The sequence below is a fragment of the Python bivittatus genome, unplaced genomic scaffold (assembly GCF_059951505.1).
Source record: "Python bivittatus isolate LINGU-HERP-01145 unplaced genomic scaffold, Pbiv_v1 ctg000700_np1212, whole genome shotgun sequence".
Lineage (NCBI taxonomy): Eukaryota > Metazoa > Chordata > Lepidosauria > Squamata > Pythonidae > Python > Python bivittatus.
In genome coordinates, this window is record NW_028277098.1 from 6,308,140 (window position 1) to 6,327,230 (window position 19,091).

The window sequence follows — 19,091 nt, forward strand, 5'->3', positions numbered from 1 at the left end:
AAGGCAGAAGTAAAATCACAAGTTGAGGTCATGTGATGTTTTGCCTAACAACTGAAGGGGAAGTAAGGTCCTAAGCCTGTCAGGGTCACATGATTTTCTATTTAGCGACCACAGTGCTTAGCAACCAAGTTGCTGGTCCCAACTGTGGTCGCTAAGTGAGGACACCCTGTATTTAATAGAACAATTTTTTAAAAAAAAGCTATAACCATTTTTTCCCCTAAAAATTACTTTTATCTCTACCAATTCTGACTAGTTCCCTCAATCAAAATGAAACGCTTTTACTAAAGCATTTCCTCTCTGTGCCCTGGACAGATTTCTCTCAGTAAATAATTAATTGATTGTGCAAATGCAGTAATTAATTGAAATTTACTTCTCGACCCTACATTTGAGAGAACAGAGTAATAATGATTAATATATTTACTGTGGGATATTGCGTACTGAGAAATAGCCTGCCTGCATTTATCTCTTTCATCTGATCCTTCTGATGTATCAGCTTAAGTGCCGTTTCTTCCCTTTCCCCGCGAGCTGGCAAAGAAAGGGCACGAAGCTCGAGGCGTGCAAGGAATGGGCGGGACCAGCCTCGGCAACCCGTTTGCGGGCGATTCGGGGAGGTGCTGCAGGCGTACACGAGGCGGGGCCAGGAGGAGCTACCGACGTCCCTGGAGGACCGGAGGTGGGAAGAGTGGGCGAGAGGGAGTCGTTCTGTCCTTTCCCCCAAGCTCGGTGGTTAAGATGGCGGCTGCGGGGGTTGAGGGGGCGAGTCCGTGACGGCCTGTCCGAAGAACGGCGGTGAGGGAGAAGGAGGCAGAGCAGCTCTGGGAAGCGCCGGGTGCGGCTCCTAAAGCGGGGTAGGGGGCGGCATGTGAGCAGGAGGAGGAGGCGGAGGGCTCTGGCGGGGGCCCAGAACGGGAGGAGAGCGGGGATGGGTCAGCAGGTGGGCCGCGTCGGCGAGCCGGGTGCCGCTGCGCTTCAACATCAGCCGCCGCCGCCGCCGCCGCAGCAGCAGCAGCAGCTGCCTCTTTCCCAGCCACAGTCCCAACCCAGGGGGCTTCGGGGGAGTAATAGCAGCGGGAGTAGGCCTGCCAGCCGGAGGCGAGAAGCGGCCGCTCCGCGAGCTGCCGAAAGCGGCTTCAATATTTTCACCCAGCACGGTAAGGTGGGAAGAGGGCTGGGGCGGGAAGGAAGGAAGGAGGGAGGGAGGGAAAGCGAGAGAGTGGGTTGCGGCAGATGCTGGAGGCGAGTGGGTGTGGCACAAAAGCGGAGGCTAGGATGGGGGGTCATGTCTTTAGGAGCGCCATTGAGGCAGGGCTGGTGTCTCTTCCCCTCGCCTTAAAAAGGTGACGAGCTGTTTTTCGACAGTAGACAAAGGTTTGCTTCATCTGGTGTGCTGCCTCCAACAGTGGCCGGCTAGAACTCTTTGGGAAGCATCCAAGTAGGTAGCACCCTTCTTGTGCCTCCTCAGTAGCTGATATTAATAGGTAAATCATAGGTTTGGGGATTCCAGTTTAGGCACACAGGTGACAATAGCAACCACTTTCAATGAAGTGTATTGTGTTTGTTCAAAGCCCTGTTTTTTTAGTTCACTGATGAATATTTAAGAAACAGCTTCGTGCATTTCATAAAGAGATTTCAGTATATGAAAGTGCATGACCCTATAAATGGGTTGATTTTCTAAGTGTCTGAGGACATTCTTACTGTAACACACAACATGGCTACCCCATCAGGATATGAAACGTATGCAGTATTTTTCATAAGCATAACTTTCTTTGGCTGACTTTCCAGGTGTATATACTGATAATTGTACTGTTTGTTTATATGTTAGTAGCATATGGTACTGTATAGGCTTACAACCCTTTGGGTGATGTTTGTTAATGGTTGTACTCATGGGATGTTTTAGACCTTTTCAACAAACAGTGCTTTGTTTGCAGTCTGAATGTAGTCCATATGAGATCCTTGCATTATGAATATTGCTTTCCTTATTTGTTAATTTCTGTGGTCACAATGAAATTAACGTATCCTGTCTCCACTTCTTCACTGATATCCTATTGGCTTTTTCTTTTCTGTCACAAGGTCCCATTTAAAATGCTCTTAATATATTAGTAATCTTGGTAAGATGCGTGTCACAAAGTGCTGTAATACAGTTTTCCTGTCATATAGCCCAGAAAGTGCCCCAAAGATTCTTTTATTTTTTATCTAGTTTTGTGATAGTCATTGTTTATCATATTTCCTTTTTGCATTCTTTGGATGTATTGCAATGATGTTTCTACTCTTCTTAGGTTAACAGTCTGTTTCATTATGACTTTTACTGGCATTGATGAGGACAGAAGGGAAATTAGAGTTTGTGCTCTCTTGGGAGAAAGTTAGCATCTTATCACTAACGGGAAGGCTGTGCGGTTAGGAAGGTGGGCGGTCCAGTGCTTTTAGACCTTATTGGTACAGCAAGGTAAGAGAACACAAAGGGTTTCTTCTGTCACTCTTGTTCTCCTATGGTGTTGTGAAAGACATTATATAAGATAATAGAACTGTGCAATATTATGTTCTAGGGTCACATACAGCTTTACTGTGGTTGGAAGTCTATGTGGCTTTTATAGAAAGCCCAAATAGGCACCTATCACCAACATATTAGTTATATTGTATCTTGTATCTAATCTGGAATTGGCCAAATAGTATTTATTCAGCTAAATATCACAGGGTGATTTGCAATCTTGTATGGTATTTGATAATTTGAAGTAGTTATTGTGTACCTGTTATGTATTTTTTGTAATTTGAGATTCTAGGAGTGATGCTTATTCATGTTCAGCTTGAAGACAAAGGGAAATGATATGAGCTTATATATTTGCTGTGGGCAGATAGAGAAGTTTTCAAATTTACAACAGGGGCTTTTAAGCTTTCTGCCTTCAGAAAACCCATTTTCCTAGATTCCTTGAGCTGTGGAACCTCAAGTGTACAACTTGTTCTAGGAACGCACTATGTATGTGTGATATGCTAGCCAGTTATACTTGCTCCACCATTACTCTTTTCTTTTTATATGAAAAGAGAGTAGAATACACAGGTTATATGGATATACATTGTAGGAAAAAATGAGCATTAATGAGAAAGTTTTATGATACCCACGTTTTCTAGAAAATTAATAGAGACGATAACTGGTAGGTGGCAGGTCCAATGGTATTTAATTTTATTGGTGCATCAAGGGAAGAAAAATGAATGGTTTCTTCTGCACTCTTGTTCTTTTATGATGACTACATTCCAGTTGTGCTGGGTGTATTATGCTATCAATATGGCTTCCATGTCCTCTACCTGAGTAGTGTGGAAAGCGAAAGCACACCATTGAGAAATCCAAAAGGGCACTAAATGTAGATATATTGATTTGTATATTCAATTTATATAGCTGCCCATCTCACATTCATGACTCTGGGAAGCTTACAGTTAAAACATAAACAATGCCAAAAAAACAAAAAATAAAACAACCATGCAAGCATTACAAAAACGTTAAAACAATCAAAAACCATATAATACAGTCACTGGGAGAGAATTCATGGAAATATTGTTATAACCTTACTAATAAGAAATGATATTGGTGGCGCTCTCCTTGTATGGAGAGAGCCACTTAACTCACAATAATGTGGACATGCTCATAATGTATCTTCTTGCATCACAACCCATACAAGTGTTAACATAGTGTTCCCTTTAATTCCTTCCCATGACCAGCAATGGTCTTCCTTCCCAAGACCAGCAATGGTCTTACTACTATCTCCACCAGATAGCAGTTCAGATCTCTCTGTGCTGCTCACAGGCACTATTTTTTCAGCATGATAAGTAAGGCAAAAGATCTAATTTAATAGAATTCAGAATTCAGGCATAACTTTTTTTGGCAGAAGGCCTGAAGAAAGACAGACAGTCCTCTCAGAGGAGGGATATGACACTCAGTTGAGGAAGGAAAATACTCCTTTGCCAAAGAGCTTGGTAACCAGAAACAAATCTTGGTAAATAAGAGGAGATGTAGCCATTTATTTATGACATCCTCCTCCAGTTGATCATTGAATAAGTTGTAGGATTGGGAGTCAGAAAGTGCATTTGAGCCTATGATTGGAAAGCAGAGAAAATGTCCTCACTTGGTTTTTTGAAAGCAGTCATGACAGAGAAAGAAGTTCTCAGGATTTAAGCCCTAGTTAGGTTCTACAAAACATTTCCCTAAAACTAGCTAGCAATTGAAGACTTTATAGCTTTTGTCTTCCCTGCTCCAGTTTCCTTTTCTTAAAGATGAGCACTGGCCAGGTGGAACACCACAAAATTCAAATTATAAACCCACATTAGAAAGATTAATGTTAGGCTTACTGGTGAATGGTATGGTATACTTCATATACCAGTTAGTCATTTTGACCCCTTTCTTTTTACTGTTTTTCTCAATAGCAAGCTTTGTCATGCTGAATTTCAGGAGCCCCCTCAGTCCTACCTTTAGCTCACTGTTCACTCTGGAGGCAGTACCCATTCCATTGATATACTCTAGAATCCATCCTCCCTCAGGTTTTCAAATTGTTTTGTGGAATCCTAGGGTTCTGTGAGAAGTTGATGAGGTTCCATGAGAGACTAAGGGCAAAAAAAAAAAAAAAATCACTCAGCACAGCCAATTTCCTCTCATTAGAGCTTTGTCTCTAGATAGGGGTTCTGGGAGATTTTTTTTTTTTTTTTTTTTTTTAGCTAACAGGTTCTACAGCCTGAACAATTTTGAAAACTTCTTTTCAAAATTGTTCAGGCTGTAGCAGAGAGGAAAGTAATCACTAACTTGAAACCTGTCAGGCTTCTGGTTTGCTGCTTATTCTCCCAATCTCATTCTGAAGGTTGTTGAAATCAAATTACAGATGTGGAAACAAATTCTTATCTGCTACAGTACAACAAGGAAACAGTGCTCATGACAAACTCATAGTATCCAGAACCAGAAAACGTTGTTGGTAACTTGGAATTGCTTTTCAAATCTTTTCCATAGGAATTTATTAAAAAATATAGACAGTTCTATTTGTCTATGACAGAAAATTGATTTGGTAACAATTTTAGTATTATCACTATTGTACTTGTTTTTGAAGTCTTTTTTGAGATTATATAAATTGGTATACATTTTTCATCAAGACCAACTACAGATTATTGTTTTGTGACATTTAGTTAATCCATGTAGTAGTTATTATGGTACTGGTCCAGACCTTTCTAACTTGGAATTGGAATAAACCTTTGCATGAACATATATTTTCTAACATGGAGTTGGAACTCTAGTTTGCTTCTCTCCCCACAACTATAGTCCCATTGGTAAGATGGGATTGTTAACCAGCTATTAAAAATATATAAGTAACAATATATGGTTCGATTTTAGTAACTGAATGTTTTATACTTCTTCCATTATTGATTTTCTTGAAGATATTTGAAATGAGCAATAATATTGTTTTATTGCACAGGAGTAAGAAACAAACTTTGTGAGTTGGAATATTCATTTTTTTAGCTAATTCTTTTTACCCTCTTCTACTCTGTACCTCCTCTCTGTCATTACTGTTGTTGGAAGCTGTTATTTTTTTTTAGATTTTTTAATCCTGCCTTTATTATATTTATAAAAAATTCAAGGTGGCGAACATACCTAATACTCCTTCCTCCTATTTTCCCCTCAACAACAACCCTGTGAGGTGAGTTGGGCTGAGAGTGACTGGCCCAAAGTAACCCAGCTGGTTTTCATGCCTTACTGATTTTAAATTAAATTATTATATTCACTGTAGACTAAAAGAGTACTGTATGCTACTTCATAGTGTTAGAAACCACTTGCCTTAGGAGCCTGCTTTTGAAGAGCATGACTATTTGCTCATCTTGACTTTGGGTTCTTCTTATGAAAATATACCTATCCAATCTTCTGCTGACTTTGTTGGAGGTAAGATTAATGAAGGTCTGTAATTCTGCTTTGTATTTGACTGCTATTTTCAGGTTAATACCCTGCCATTTATATTAGGTGCCTCTGTTCCTTTTTTTCCTCATATCTTCAATTTCTTGTTCTCTGTCTTTTGTTTTCCTGTTAAAGTTTGTGGCCTTCTGCTCTTTGTGGTTTTATTTAGATCCATTTTCTTATTCCTGTAGGGGTATTTTTATTGAGATTTCCAGGTCTGTGAAAGTTTTCTTAGGATCCTTGTGGCTGGTACATAAGCCTGACTGTACCTAGGCCTTACAATCAGTGCCCACATATTTTTTTCCTCAAGACTCACATTCTAAGCACATCTTGGTTGATGCTTGGGACCAACTTTGACATATCATTTATTCCAGTCTCTTTCAGTCCTAGCGTTTGTTAGATTTGAGCCTTTAGAACTTCATAGGCTATATCAAAAGTATGTCAACTAGGATATATTTTATGCAGTTAAAAGTAATGTTTAATATTTTATTCAATGTCTCTGTTTTTCCTTAATTCTTACTAGTAATTTGTATCTTTAGAATATGTATGTGCTTCTTTTTCCTCTTATAAACACTGGCATGACCTAGGTAAAAAACAGAATTTCCAGTATCCTTTTTGATCATCAGGTTCTGTTCATTAGAAAGAGGAATTGCTTTTCTTATTTATGTTCAATGCTACTCAGAACTATTACAGTGGTACCTCGGGTTACGAATTTAATCCGTTCCGTGACTCTGGTCGCAACCCGATTTGTTCGCAACCCGAAGCAAATTTTCCCATAAGGTTCAATGTAATTACTGTTAATCTGTTCTGGCGTCCACGGACCACATGTCAAAGGCGGAAAAACGGCCGCGGACCGCGCGGCAGGGCGGAAAAACGGCCGTGGACTGCGCAGCAGGGCGGAAAAACGGCCGCGGACCGCGTGGCACAGGCGGAAAAACAGCCGCGGACCACGTGGCACGGGCGGAAAAATGGCCGCGGACCATGTGGCATGGGCGGAAAATGGCCGTGGACCACGTGGCACGGGCAGAAAAATGGCCACGGACCACGTGGCACGGGCGGAAAATGGCCGCAGACCACGTGGCACGGCGGAAAATGACCGCGGATCCGGTTCTTACCCCGAGGCGGAGTTCGCAAACCGAGGTACATTTTTGCGGCCAGAGCTGGTCGTAACCCGAAAAGTTCGTAAGCAGGGGTGTTTGTAACCCGAGGTACCACTGTATTTTTAAATTGATCAGAAGCATTGCCATAGTATGATCATGTGGGACATTGGAAAGAAGGCTGCAAATGAGATAAGCCTTAATAGTACAAGTTTTTTAGACATTCACTGTTGGGGAAATATATTTTGTAAGGGTGGTGAAAATCCCTTTGAGTCTTGGTCAACTTTCCTGGGTTGGGAAAGAATTGTCCCAACACAGATTGTCTGTGTGTCTTATGAGTGTGACTGCATATAGTTGTGGAATTGAAGTATTATCCTGCATAAAGCAGAAAACCTTGCTATATAGTGCTAATCAGTATTGTTTATGTGTGCCTTGTTGGTACATCAACATTCAGCAAATATATGGAGAATATGTACGTATGTATGTATGTATATATAAATATATACCTATCTCTTAAGATTTATAGCCCAGGCCACAGCTGCTAAGAGTTAGTTAAAAAAAAAAACAACTACTGAAATTAATATAATAGCTTTTTAATGTGTTAATGTACAAAAATGTTTTAACTTAGTAAATAAGCTTTCAGTTTAAAGATTTAGTGCAAATCTCTTCAATATACCTCTCTGCCCATCTCACAAAGATGTCATTCTGGGGAAACGAGAGTATGTAATGGGCACATTCTTCGCAACAGCTTCTCACTGGCTTTTCACATATCCATGCAGATATCCAAACAAAACAGTTTGTATTCACTTTGTCCCATTTGGACCAATCTTATTTTACCTGTATTATGCAAACAAGTGGGAAGATTGGACCTTGTGAAGTTTCTTTTAGAAGATTTGAACCATCTCTCTTTCTCTCAGTAGCTATGCTTTGTGTTGCAGCGATGGAAATAAGGCAAAAACTGGTACAGGGATAATTTTATTGACTTTTTTCAGTTCCATAGCACTGTAGTTTTATAGGTTATAGTTATACTGTTATCTTGTAATGGTTTTAGTTTCACTGTGCTTTAGTCTTTTAGATTATAGTTTTAATGTTAAAAATACTAAGTTCTTGAGAATTACTCTGTTCTTAGAGATACACTTTGGTGTCATAATATGCTATTGTGCTACTTCTCTCTCTGGCTTGAGATGTTTTAGGGCCTTGGTTGTTGCTTTGTATTTTCCACTTCTCTTTGTCTTGGTTTATTTTGTGTTGGTCATTGACTGAATAAAGATTACTTATTTACTGTATTCGCTTTGCTGATAAGGAGCTGAGAATAGATATTAGTTTAGATTCTGATAGGTAATAGTTCTCATAGGAAAAGGAGGGGTGGCAGATATGGAGGGGCAGAAGGGAGGGAGTCTAAAATATCCAGGAGGACTTTGGGAAGAAGAAGGTTGGAAGTGGAAGTCTTGGTTGGCAGCTCACATGGTTAATGTGGATACAGTTCACAGTGGCCGTTGAAGATAAATTGCTGGTTTCAGTCCAGAAAAAGGGTGACTAGGGATCCTAAAATAGATTAGGCAGTGTTTGCACTGCTGAATGCTTGTTAATTCATAGATGGTCTGAAATCTACAGAGTGTTCAAGGGCACAATCCTGGGAAAAATGCTGAAGAGGAAGAGGATCAGTGTAGGACTTTCCTCGATGAGGTTGAAATGATGCAAGATGAGATCACCAAAGGATCACTAACTAGATCAAGGCCCGCTGCTGATTGGTCTAACTGAACTAGAGAAAGAGGAAGTCTTGCCACTAATACTTGTAAACCTTTCTATAATTTAGGAAGGGTAAATATGGATAGATTTCAAGCACACGTTTATTAAACTTACATAATAAATTGGACACAGGTACATATCTAAACTGCCTAGGTTGATTAGAACTGAAAGTTGGAGTTCAGAAAAAATGCTCTCACTTGTACTTTTGATAAATTGTTATATCTGCAGAAGGGGAGGGACAACCTGTTCATATGAATGCAGAACAGTCAGAAGCTGTAATTCATACTTGCAAAGCTTAGCTGGATATGAAACTATTTCTGCTATGTAGCTTATCAGTAGTTTGAATAATAAGAGGAAAAAACAACTGGAATGTTGTTTTGCGCTGTTCTTAAATCCTTCAAACCCTTAAATGTACCCCATGACAGAGTGCAATGTACTCTACCTTAAGCTCCTAACTTAAAGTCAGGATATAACTCTAAATAGTAAGTAAGCAAGCAAGGAAATAAAGTAAGTCGTAAAAGGACTACAAATTTGCAGTGGATAGAGGGAAGCTTATTGTTAAGTCTGCTATTGCTGCAAGAATAGACCACAGCATCACTTCAGAGACACCCTGGCTCTTTGGAAGTGACCCTTCAGCTTAGTTACAACTTGGCTGAATCTAATTAATACTTTAGAGATGAGATTTTTTTTTCACTTGGGAAAACCCTGTTATAATGAACATTACCCATGCTGTGTTTTTGCATTTAAACAGCTTTAATTGTGCTAGGCAGCAGTCCAAATCTTGAGCACACAAGCTGTGGCAGGAAAATTAGTCTTTGCTATGCTTGGTTTGGCCATTTCTGTTATTCTTTTGCTTTTCTGGAATTGTTCTCACAACTTCCCTTATTTTTCATTTCTTGATACTCATGACTCTAGAATTCTTCTTTATAGACAACAGTGCACTTAACTTTATGCTAGCATAATTAGAGATTATGTAATTTTATAGGCTTATGTTGCTGATGTTTTGTATAAGTCGAGAATGTTTTATTGGCTGCGCACATTAGTAACAGTTGAAAAATTCCCTGTATCAATGTAATACAAACATTTGAGCTTCTCCTTCACATATCATTCCCCATCACCACCAAAAGAGAAATGACTAGAAATGAAAACAGGTTTTGGGCAGCTGCATTTGAAATTGTTCTTGAATGGTATATTGTTCAGTTACATCTATGGCCAAGTAAAGTCAGAAGGTTCAATTCCTTATACAGTACTAACAGCAGATCATTTCTAGAGAAGCCAGAAGTTTCATGCCATACATCAATAGTTACTGTTGTGTATTCTCTGCACCTGAACTTACATGCTCACACTTGAGCTTTTGCAGTTTGATAAAAGGCCCTTGCCCTTTGGAAAGTGATCTTGCCCTGAAATCCATGTGGCTCCCACCCTGTTAGCATTCTGTAAAGCGTTGAAGAACTGGTTGTTCTCCTAGGCTTTGGGTTGAGATGGACGGAGCCCCTTGTTGGGTGTGCTTGTTATTTTTGTTTATGTCTATTTATAGTGACCAGATCCCATCTTGTTTTGGTTTATATTGGATTTTTATGGTAATATATTGTGAGCTGCCCAGAGTCAGTTGGAGTTAAGTGGCATCTTATTAAACTCATTAAAATAGTTCCCAGCATAAGTCCCTGACTTTTCCAGTTTTCCAGTGAATGTGTACTCTTTTGCATCTAAACATTAAGCTGCCTGTCAAACCTGAAGATAACTGTTAGTTTCTGAAAGGCAAATTATTGTGGAGTCTTTGGGGTTCTCTGAGCTTGGTTGTTTTCTTGCAAATGTTTCATTATCCGGCTAGGTAACATCTTCAGTGCTAGAATGGAATGGGGTTTGCTCTCTGTTTATATACAGCGGCATGCCCTGCCGGTGTTGGTGGGGGTGTGGGTTTTGTTTTATTTTTTCCCTCTGGTACTTCCTTGATTAGGGTATTGTTTGCTGCTGATTGTATGTCTGTGTCAGGCCTAGCCCAAGGAACTCCAAGAGACAATGCAAATTCAGTTCAGCTATGTTTATTAGCTACAACCTCTAGCAAGAATCTTCCCAGACTGAAACCCCAGTTCCCAAGTCAGCCAGCCACAACATTGTGAATTCCTCAGGGAGGTGCCAGTCTCATCCTCTTGTATCTCCCACGCTCCTCCGGTGAGCTAAGAAAATGTTTTTCTCCCTGAGCCTGGCCTTCATAATTCCGTTCCATCACAGTCTGGTGATAATCTTGGTGTTAATCTTTGCTTATCTGGGTGATCACTGGTGAGGAGATGTTCTGGTCTTTTGTTTTCCTTTTTATTGTCTCTTGAATAGCATGTAGATGTTGTTTATCTCTATGGGCCTGTTGATGGCTGCCTTGTCTGAATACCAAACTTCCAGGAATTCCCTCACATATTTGGATTTAGCTTGGTCTAAGATGCTGACAGTTTCCCAGTTGAAACTATGGTTGTCTGTCCATGTGTTGTGAGATTAAGGAGTTTTCATTGTGTCTTCTGACTGCTAGTTGGTGTTCATGGATGCGCTCTGCTAATTATTAGGCAAATTGTTGGACAGCTTTTTTCTCCACTACATTCTATTATCCAGATGATTCTTATATATATACTCATAACCAACAATACATATACTTGACTTCTTTTTGTAAATGAATTCACAGTGCTTGTTTTATACTCTAACAGATAATTCATTAGCACAAACAGTTTAACAGAAATCAATGTTCATATTAGAAGAATTCTCTCTAATAATTATTATGCATCAACATTTGCAGACAAATCACATGTTTTGATTCCATCTCCATCTTTGGATGAACCAGGTCAGTAAGGTGTGACAAATTGTCTCATTTATTTTGTATGCATCCTTTGCTTTTAGTACCAAAAATTAAGTATGGTTTCAACATTTTTAGGCAGTGTCCCATTCATACATACATCCTCTGGCATGGAAATGAGTTTCATAAATTGATATCCATCACAAGGTCTGTCAAATCTTACCTGTTAATTTTAGGACTTCACAGTTATCTGATTCTTAATTTGAAAAGCTGAAGTCAAGAATTGTTATTCAGTGTGTATGCTTCAATATGGCTCTGGACTCATCTATATGCTACTAAAACTCTCATGTCTGTAACCTTCACCTGGGTGAAACAGTGCATCATAGGGCAACAATTTTTGAACCAAGGTACCTCAAATGGCTAACTTACAGATTGTGTCCAAAATCCAGGACCCATTACTCCTATGGGATTGAAATTTGGGAAATTTGTGGCTGCTTCAGCACTGCTGCACTGCTGCGCCACCGCAGTCAGCCCAGGTCATGTGATCATCATGGGTGTATCCCTGACTTCTTTCCCACCTCCCTCTGTCCCCTGCACCCCATTGCCTGGTGGCAAGATCCCATGGGCAAGCGGTGATTGGCTGCTTTGGAAATGAGGCAGAAATTTGAAATCTCTTTAACAGTGGTGGGTGTTGACAGAACGATGAGGGAGTGACGTGGATGACTGCTGGCAAGGTAGGGCTGGCTGGGGAGCACCAGCAGTCAACAGGTGAGCCTTCTTCCTTCCTTGAGGAAGGGGCCCTTGGGGACCTGCTGGAATGGGGAGCAGGGTCCAGTTTTCCTCATGGTCCAAGGCTCCCTTTGTTCCACCTCCCCCCCAGCAACATGGCAGGCAGTTCTGTGGGTCAGCTGAGGAGGAGGAGGAGGCAGTGGGGGCAGTGGAGGCGGCTTCACTGGGACTCTCCTGAGAGCCATGAGGGGAGGCCAAATGGTGCAAGCATATATTATATGAGGGAGGGAGGGAGGCAGGGAGGGAGGGAGGAAGGAAGGCTTTCTGACACTCCCTGCCAGCTTCTCACAAGCAAAGTCAAGGGAAAGCTTGCAGCGAGTCGTAAGTTGTTCACACCCCCACTGCTTATTTGCCCTTGGTCATTCTGTTTCTCTGTTTAGGTAAGGAAATATCTCTGAAACGACCCAACAGATCACAGGTTGTCTAGTGTCATGCTGAAGTTTGGGCTTGTGTATTTTCCAGTCTCTCCAAGACAATAGAAAGGGGTGTGGAAGTTTTTGCTTCTATTATTGACTGACTGCTGCTTGTTGTAATATCTGAATACCGGCAAAGTTTTTAATGATGACCTGTTAAAAGAACAAAATTAAACCAATATTGTTTTAACAATTTTCAGGTTAAAATTAACCACAATTTGAGTTAGAGTTATTGCCAAGCAGCAGTTAATCATATATAGAAGTTTCCAAAGTCTTTACTGCTTCATCATAGTTTAAACTGAAGACATCCATTGTAGTCAAGAAGATGACTACAGAGGACTAGTTTCACGGTGTGTGCAGCCCCCTAGGACTCAACTGATAGCACTAAAGCACTTTTGTGCCTCTACATTTTGCAACCCAGTAGAGCAGTTTTGGGGGGGGGGGTTGGGGGGTTTGTTTGTTTTTGTAGAAATAAAGATTAGAATGGAAGAGGAAGGCCTCTGGGGGTGGTGGTGAACTGCTCTTATTCTCATCATAAACTACTCCCAACCCCTGGAAAATGACCCAAAATTGTGCTGCTGAAATTTGATGGCAAAATGGCTAAAGTTTCATAGCAAAAGCTTCAAGTTAAAAACAAATAGGAACCAGGAGCACAAAAAATTTATACTCATTTCTTCCTTAACCCTCCCTCAGACTCCAAATTTGCTAAACAGTTAGGATGAATCCCACCCATTCTAATAATGTAATCAGAAGGCCTCCAGTGGCTGGTCAGTTAAAAAAATAAGTTGCAGCTTCTGACCATGAAGAAGTCGTTCGCTCTTGAAGTAGATAGATAAAATATTTATCCAATGTTGTATAGTTTTATACATGCAGTCAAAATTAAGACACAAGATATTAACTATATATATAAACTTCTTTCTGCTATAAACTATATATAGTGTTCATACAAGGGCTCATTCCTTTCAAAAAGGTATTGTCATTATGATTTCTGAAGATAATTTCTGTAGAATAAATGGGCAATTAATTACATTACAAAACCCTTGAGGTTTCTTTCTGGCAGTGTTTGTAAACCACAACACAAAGCATTGTTGTGTTAGCATTATCTGCTTTGGAAATTTCATTGCATGGAGTTTTATGTGTAACACAAATAGCTGTCTTGATATTCAAGTTCTTATAAATTATTGTAATGAATTGTGTTAAAGTTTAATTTGGTCTTCCTTCTGATTAGAAGACACCAGAGAATTTAAAGATATGGAAAATGCATTCTTCTTTTCCCTTCTAAAAATAGATGTATTTATTTGGTTTTAGTTGAATATTACTTGGGTTTTTATGCTAGTTCCAATACACTTTTTTCTTTTAGGAAGGGCATCCCATTCCTTGATAGTAATGATGAAAGTTTTTTTGTTTTTTGTTTTACATGTACTAGTGTCTGCAAACAATATTCTGGTTTGAGATTTTTAGATGGGTTTTCAATTATGCTATAATATGGTTTCTCATGGTTTGACTAATGTAGTTCAGCTTGCTTACTAGATAATAATACAAGTATAATAATTGAGTTACAAATTTCCCTCTGACAGCCATAAAACACATTTTATATCATGTAATTAGTTATTCAGCTTGAAAATTCTAGTTTTAAATCCTGGTCTTCATAGGAAATATGAGAGCCAGTGTGATATGCTGGTTAAAGTGCTGGACTAGAATCAGGGAAACCCAAGTTCTAGTCCTTCCTTTTACACAGAAACCAGCTGGGTGACTTTAGGCCAGTCACTCACTCTCAAGTTAAAAAAAAAAAAATCTATCTACCAACCTGCACTGGATCAGCATGGTAGATTATAGTACATAACTCTCTGGCCTTCATCCTGCACTGGATTGATTTGGGCTGATAACAACAACAACAGCAGCAACAATCATAATAGAAAATACAGGGCACGGTGAAAAGGAAAGGTTGTATTCCTTTTATTGTCCAAGCAAGTAAATTTCCAAGACTGATTTTTATTTTTGCTACCTCACCCTATTTTTCTGTGCTACCCATGCTCCCTTTCTGTTATATGTTGCAGTTCCTGTCCCATGTAAGATAGAATGGCACACAAAGGTTATAGGTGAAGCTCTTGATGTTGCTACTTGAGAAATGGCATAGCCTCAGGTCAAATAAAAATATTATGATTAAATAGTTATACGATAGAAGTATAACCAAAGGTATTTGTGTTTCTTTTTATCAATTTTATCAAACTTTCTTTATTAAACACCCTAAAGTTATTTTTTTTCCTGTAAGATATTTTCAGAAATATGCAAAAATCTGCTTAGAATACAGTTTCTGGTTTTTTTGTAATTGATACATGAGTGATAGAAACAACAGTAAGCAGAATAATATACTGTACATTTGATTGCTGCTTCTGCTTGAAATGACAGTGAGTTTTATTATGGCATAAAAGGACATAGCTAAGGTTGAATCTTCCTGTCTGGTAAGAACATCTTAGGGATGCATGTAAAGAATCTCTCCTGTATCTGAAATGTGAGGCTTTGTAAGAAGTTTCCTGTGGTGATTCCTTATCCCCAGAAATCTGTAAAACTTGCTCCCTCATAGTTTTTGAAGATCTTTAAAGACAGTTTTATTTCACCTGGCTTTATTGGTGTCCATTCTGGGGGAGAGTTGATTTATTATTGGTTACATTGTTACTGTTATTTTTATAATTTTGATTTATTGTTGCATTTATAATTTTAATTTATAACCTGTCAAGAGTGTTTTGGGTTGGGCAGGCTATAAACATTGCAAAATGAATATAAATAAATAAATGAATAGTTGCCATTTGACTGACTTGGTGATCCAGCATTCCATGTAATACTAAATCCGATTAGATGCAGTCAGAAAAATCAAAAGCATACTAATACGTATTTATGACATGCTCAGGATTCAGGAGTCAGTATCACTGATAATCCAATCTTCCTTCATTTGTAGTTACCTTTTAAAAAACTGTAAATTACTGTATCCAATGGCAGCAAAGTCCTGGATTAAATGGAGATCTCCTGGACTTTCATAAAGCCTTGAAAACATGACTGTTCCCCTGGGCATTGGGCCGGAGTGTTGGATAAGTCCATCTGTAATGGTTGAAATTACAGTTGTGGTTTGGCCTTGGTTATATTGTCATTGTATTTTCTGTTTTAATCCTATGTAAGCTGCCTAGAGTCACAATTTGTGAGCTGGATACCCATATAAATTGCTTAAATAAATAATGTGTTATATAAAAAGAAATACTTTTATTGGTTCCCACATCTCATTGCCTTTAATATCAATGAATGACCTCAAGTTTTAACACTGTGAGATGATGAGAAAACTCCTCTCTGCATTTTCTGTGCAATCCTTGATTTTATAAACCACTATCATTGTTTGCCTTTTTCTAAATTAAAAAAACTCAGTCACTGAGATCTTTCCTTATACCGAAGCTGCTCTAGTTCTCTGATCATTTTGATTAGTCTTTTCCATGAGTTGCTCTTAGATAGCTGTTAGAAAGATGACCTTTAATTTCTTTTGCAGTCTGTTTTGAGGAATTTGGCTCTGTTACTGGAACAAACCCAGTTCAAACTCATGATTTCTAGTTTCACTCTACAAAGACTTTCTTGTTTATTCATTTTTTATGGGGTTCATTTGTTTTTTAAGAATCTAAGTTTAGCCAAGTTTATTTCTATATTGTAGTTTTTAATTTGTTAGTGTGGGATATTGGATGGGTGTACTGTAGAATTGGGAAAACTTGACTTGGGATTCTTTACATTTTCAAGTTTTATGTATCTGAAATATTTATATACCAAAATATGTAGCTCTTCTAGAAGTTTAAGCTGATGCATTTGGACTGTGGTGGATTTGAATTAAAGATGTGTTTCGGACAGGCAACCAGATGTCTTTTAGATCTCCCTGACTTATGGTCGGTGGTCAGAAAGTGATACTAGGAGATCTACCACAGGCCTACCTAATCCAGCATTTTGTTCCCATTGTGGCTAATCACTCACAAGGAGGACTCGAACACAGCATTATCCTGTTCATGTTTCAAGGCAACTGATATTCAGATATAATAGTGTCTCTGGTACTGGAGATGTTTATCTAGTTTTTTATCTTCAGGGATCTCTTTCAATCTAGGCTTATTTATGTTTACAATGAAACTACAGTACATTGCAGGACATTATGGTCAGACCTGTTGACCTTGCTCTTTCTTTAGTGTAATTGAGAATGTTACCTATAGTGCATATAGAAAAACGAAAATCAAATCTTAGGACTAAGTGCACAGTCTAAGGCCTACCTCTGAACACTTCAGGAGCTCAGCAATAAATCACTGATTTCTAGTCTTTTTAGCCTGATTTGCAGAAGACTCAGACCTGAGTTGGTTAGATTAGAATCTTTATTGAAGACAAGAATGAAGTCTCACATGCAAGTGTTATTTTCTAGCGCATTGCAAGAATGTCATGGAGTTTTAGCATAGTTAAAACTATAATTTTAACTCCTTGGTCTACTATATTGTCTTCCCTGTGTAGAAATTATAAAGGAACAATAGCATATATAACATTTTAGCTTCTTGTTTATTTCACACTTTTTTCAAAATTAAAGTTATTATTACAGATTTCTGTTTATAGTGACCCTATGGTCATTGCATTGCCAACCCCAGATATAGTTACTTAGTTGTAGGAACTTTGTCTTTGCATCTGATCATCCTAAAAAGGCAAACTGAAATTGGGATTAAGAGTAAATTTAATGTAGAATTGTCTAATTTACTATTAAAGTTCATGGAGAAATAACATTCTTGTGGGTTGCGTTAAGTGTCAGACATCACTTAATATTAGTATAGGGTTTGTTTGTTTTTTTGAAGAAAAAGGACAAACAGGTTTTCCTTTTAGATGTGATTCTAGCATGGTGCTATTTTTACTGTCTCGGGATTGGAGAAAAACCTTTGAAGGAAACTCAGTCAACTTGCAAGAATGTAGTAGGTACTCCATAGTGAATTCATTGTTTTATACAGTAGCTTTGATCCTCAGTCCCGTGAGGAAATTGGCATAAATAAATAAAATCAGGGATCGTCCCCCCTATGAGTAAAAGCACTTTTCTGTTTGCGTTGGGTTTCCTTGAACTGAGGTTTACTCTTTGTTTAAAAAATTACAGGAAGGTTTACATGTCGCAGCATTGTTCTTTTGGCTAGTATCATTCTACTATTTGAATAAATTATTAATATATGCCAGCTTCTTGTAACTCCCAGATCTCAGAACAGGTGAAATGCGTGACTTGGAGAGGGGATGAGAAATTTTATTTCTCTGCTAGCAGAAGTGTGCTTGTTTAATTTTGGATTTAGTTTGAATTGTATGGCTAACCAGAAATCAGTTAGATATTCTTCTTACTTCCTCTACCTTACTAGTTGCTATAACTTTCACTCATACCTAGGTTTAATGTTGCAGAAAGCTATGTGTTAATCTATACGTACGAAAGACCTGTAAACAATAGAGGTATAATTGCAAAGTAGAATAACACCTGGGGAAATAATTACTCCTGTTTCTCCACTAGGGCGTGCTACAGATCTTAAATGCTACAGAATATCAATATATAGAAGCTTTCCTAAATGTGTGTAATATACTGTATGTAGTACTCTGAGTACTTAGGAACTGGGAAAGATATTTGGTGTTCATACAAGCAGAGATACTAACTATAGGGAGGCAAATATTGTAGGTGCTATGCTACTTTTCTTTTGCAAGATCTTTGACTTGTGAGACTACTTCAGAACTACCTTTCAACTGTGTTCAGCAGAAGCTTTTGGTATATTGTAAACCAAACCCTTTTTATTATACCAGACAGTGTTCTGATTGGACAGGTTTTCATTTTGGAGAAAGCATTTGTACATTTTATTTAAATTTATTTAAAATTTAGACATTTTAGAATACCAAAATGCGTATTTCATTCCTTTTCTTTGCAGATATATGGAATTTGGTTTGCTTGTTTGTTTTTTGTTGAGACTTCACTGAACTAACTTTAATATGATTGTGGGAGAATGCCTTATCGATTTACTTAAATTATCAAAATTACTTTCTGTCTTATTTAGATTTCATGAAAATACTTTGGAATTGTTTGGTACTTGGGGAAATTTAAGCCCCAAGAGACTGAAATTCTAATTGCTTAAAGAATCTGTCTTCCAGCATTCAGTTCCTGTGACATATGTCTTAACTTGTAGAATTCTTTTACAGGTAGTCCTCAACTTACAACCATTCGTTCAGCGACCATTTGAAGTTACGACGGTGCTGAAAAAGGAGACTTAACAACTGGTCCTCGAAGTTGCGACCATCCCAGCACTACTGCGATCACGTAATCATGATCTGGG

At 38.6% G+C, this 19,091-nt stretch overlaps 1 protein-coding gene across 1 annotated transcript in view; it reads left to right on the forward strand.

Moving 5' to 3' along the window:
• Nucleotides 1-732: 732 nt before the first annotated feature.
• ABL2 (ABL proto-oncogene 2, non-receptor tyrosine kinase) overlaps nucleotides 733-19,091 on the forward strand; it is a 67,709-nt gene continuing 49,350 nt past the window's right edge. Inside the window, exon 1 of the mRNA XM_025166979.2 lies at nucleotides 733-1,151. Coding sequence (XP_025022747.2) covers nucleotides 923-1,151 — 229 coding nt within the window. The 5' untranslated portion in view covers nucleotides 733-922. The remainder of the gene's footprint in view (nucleotides 1,152-19,091) is intronic.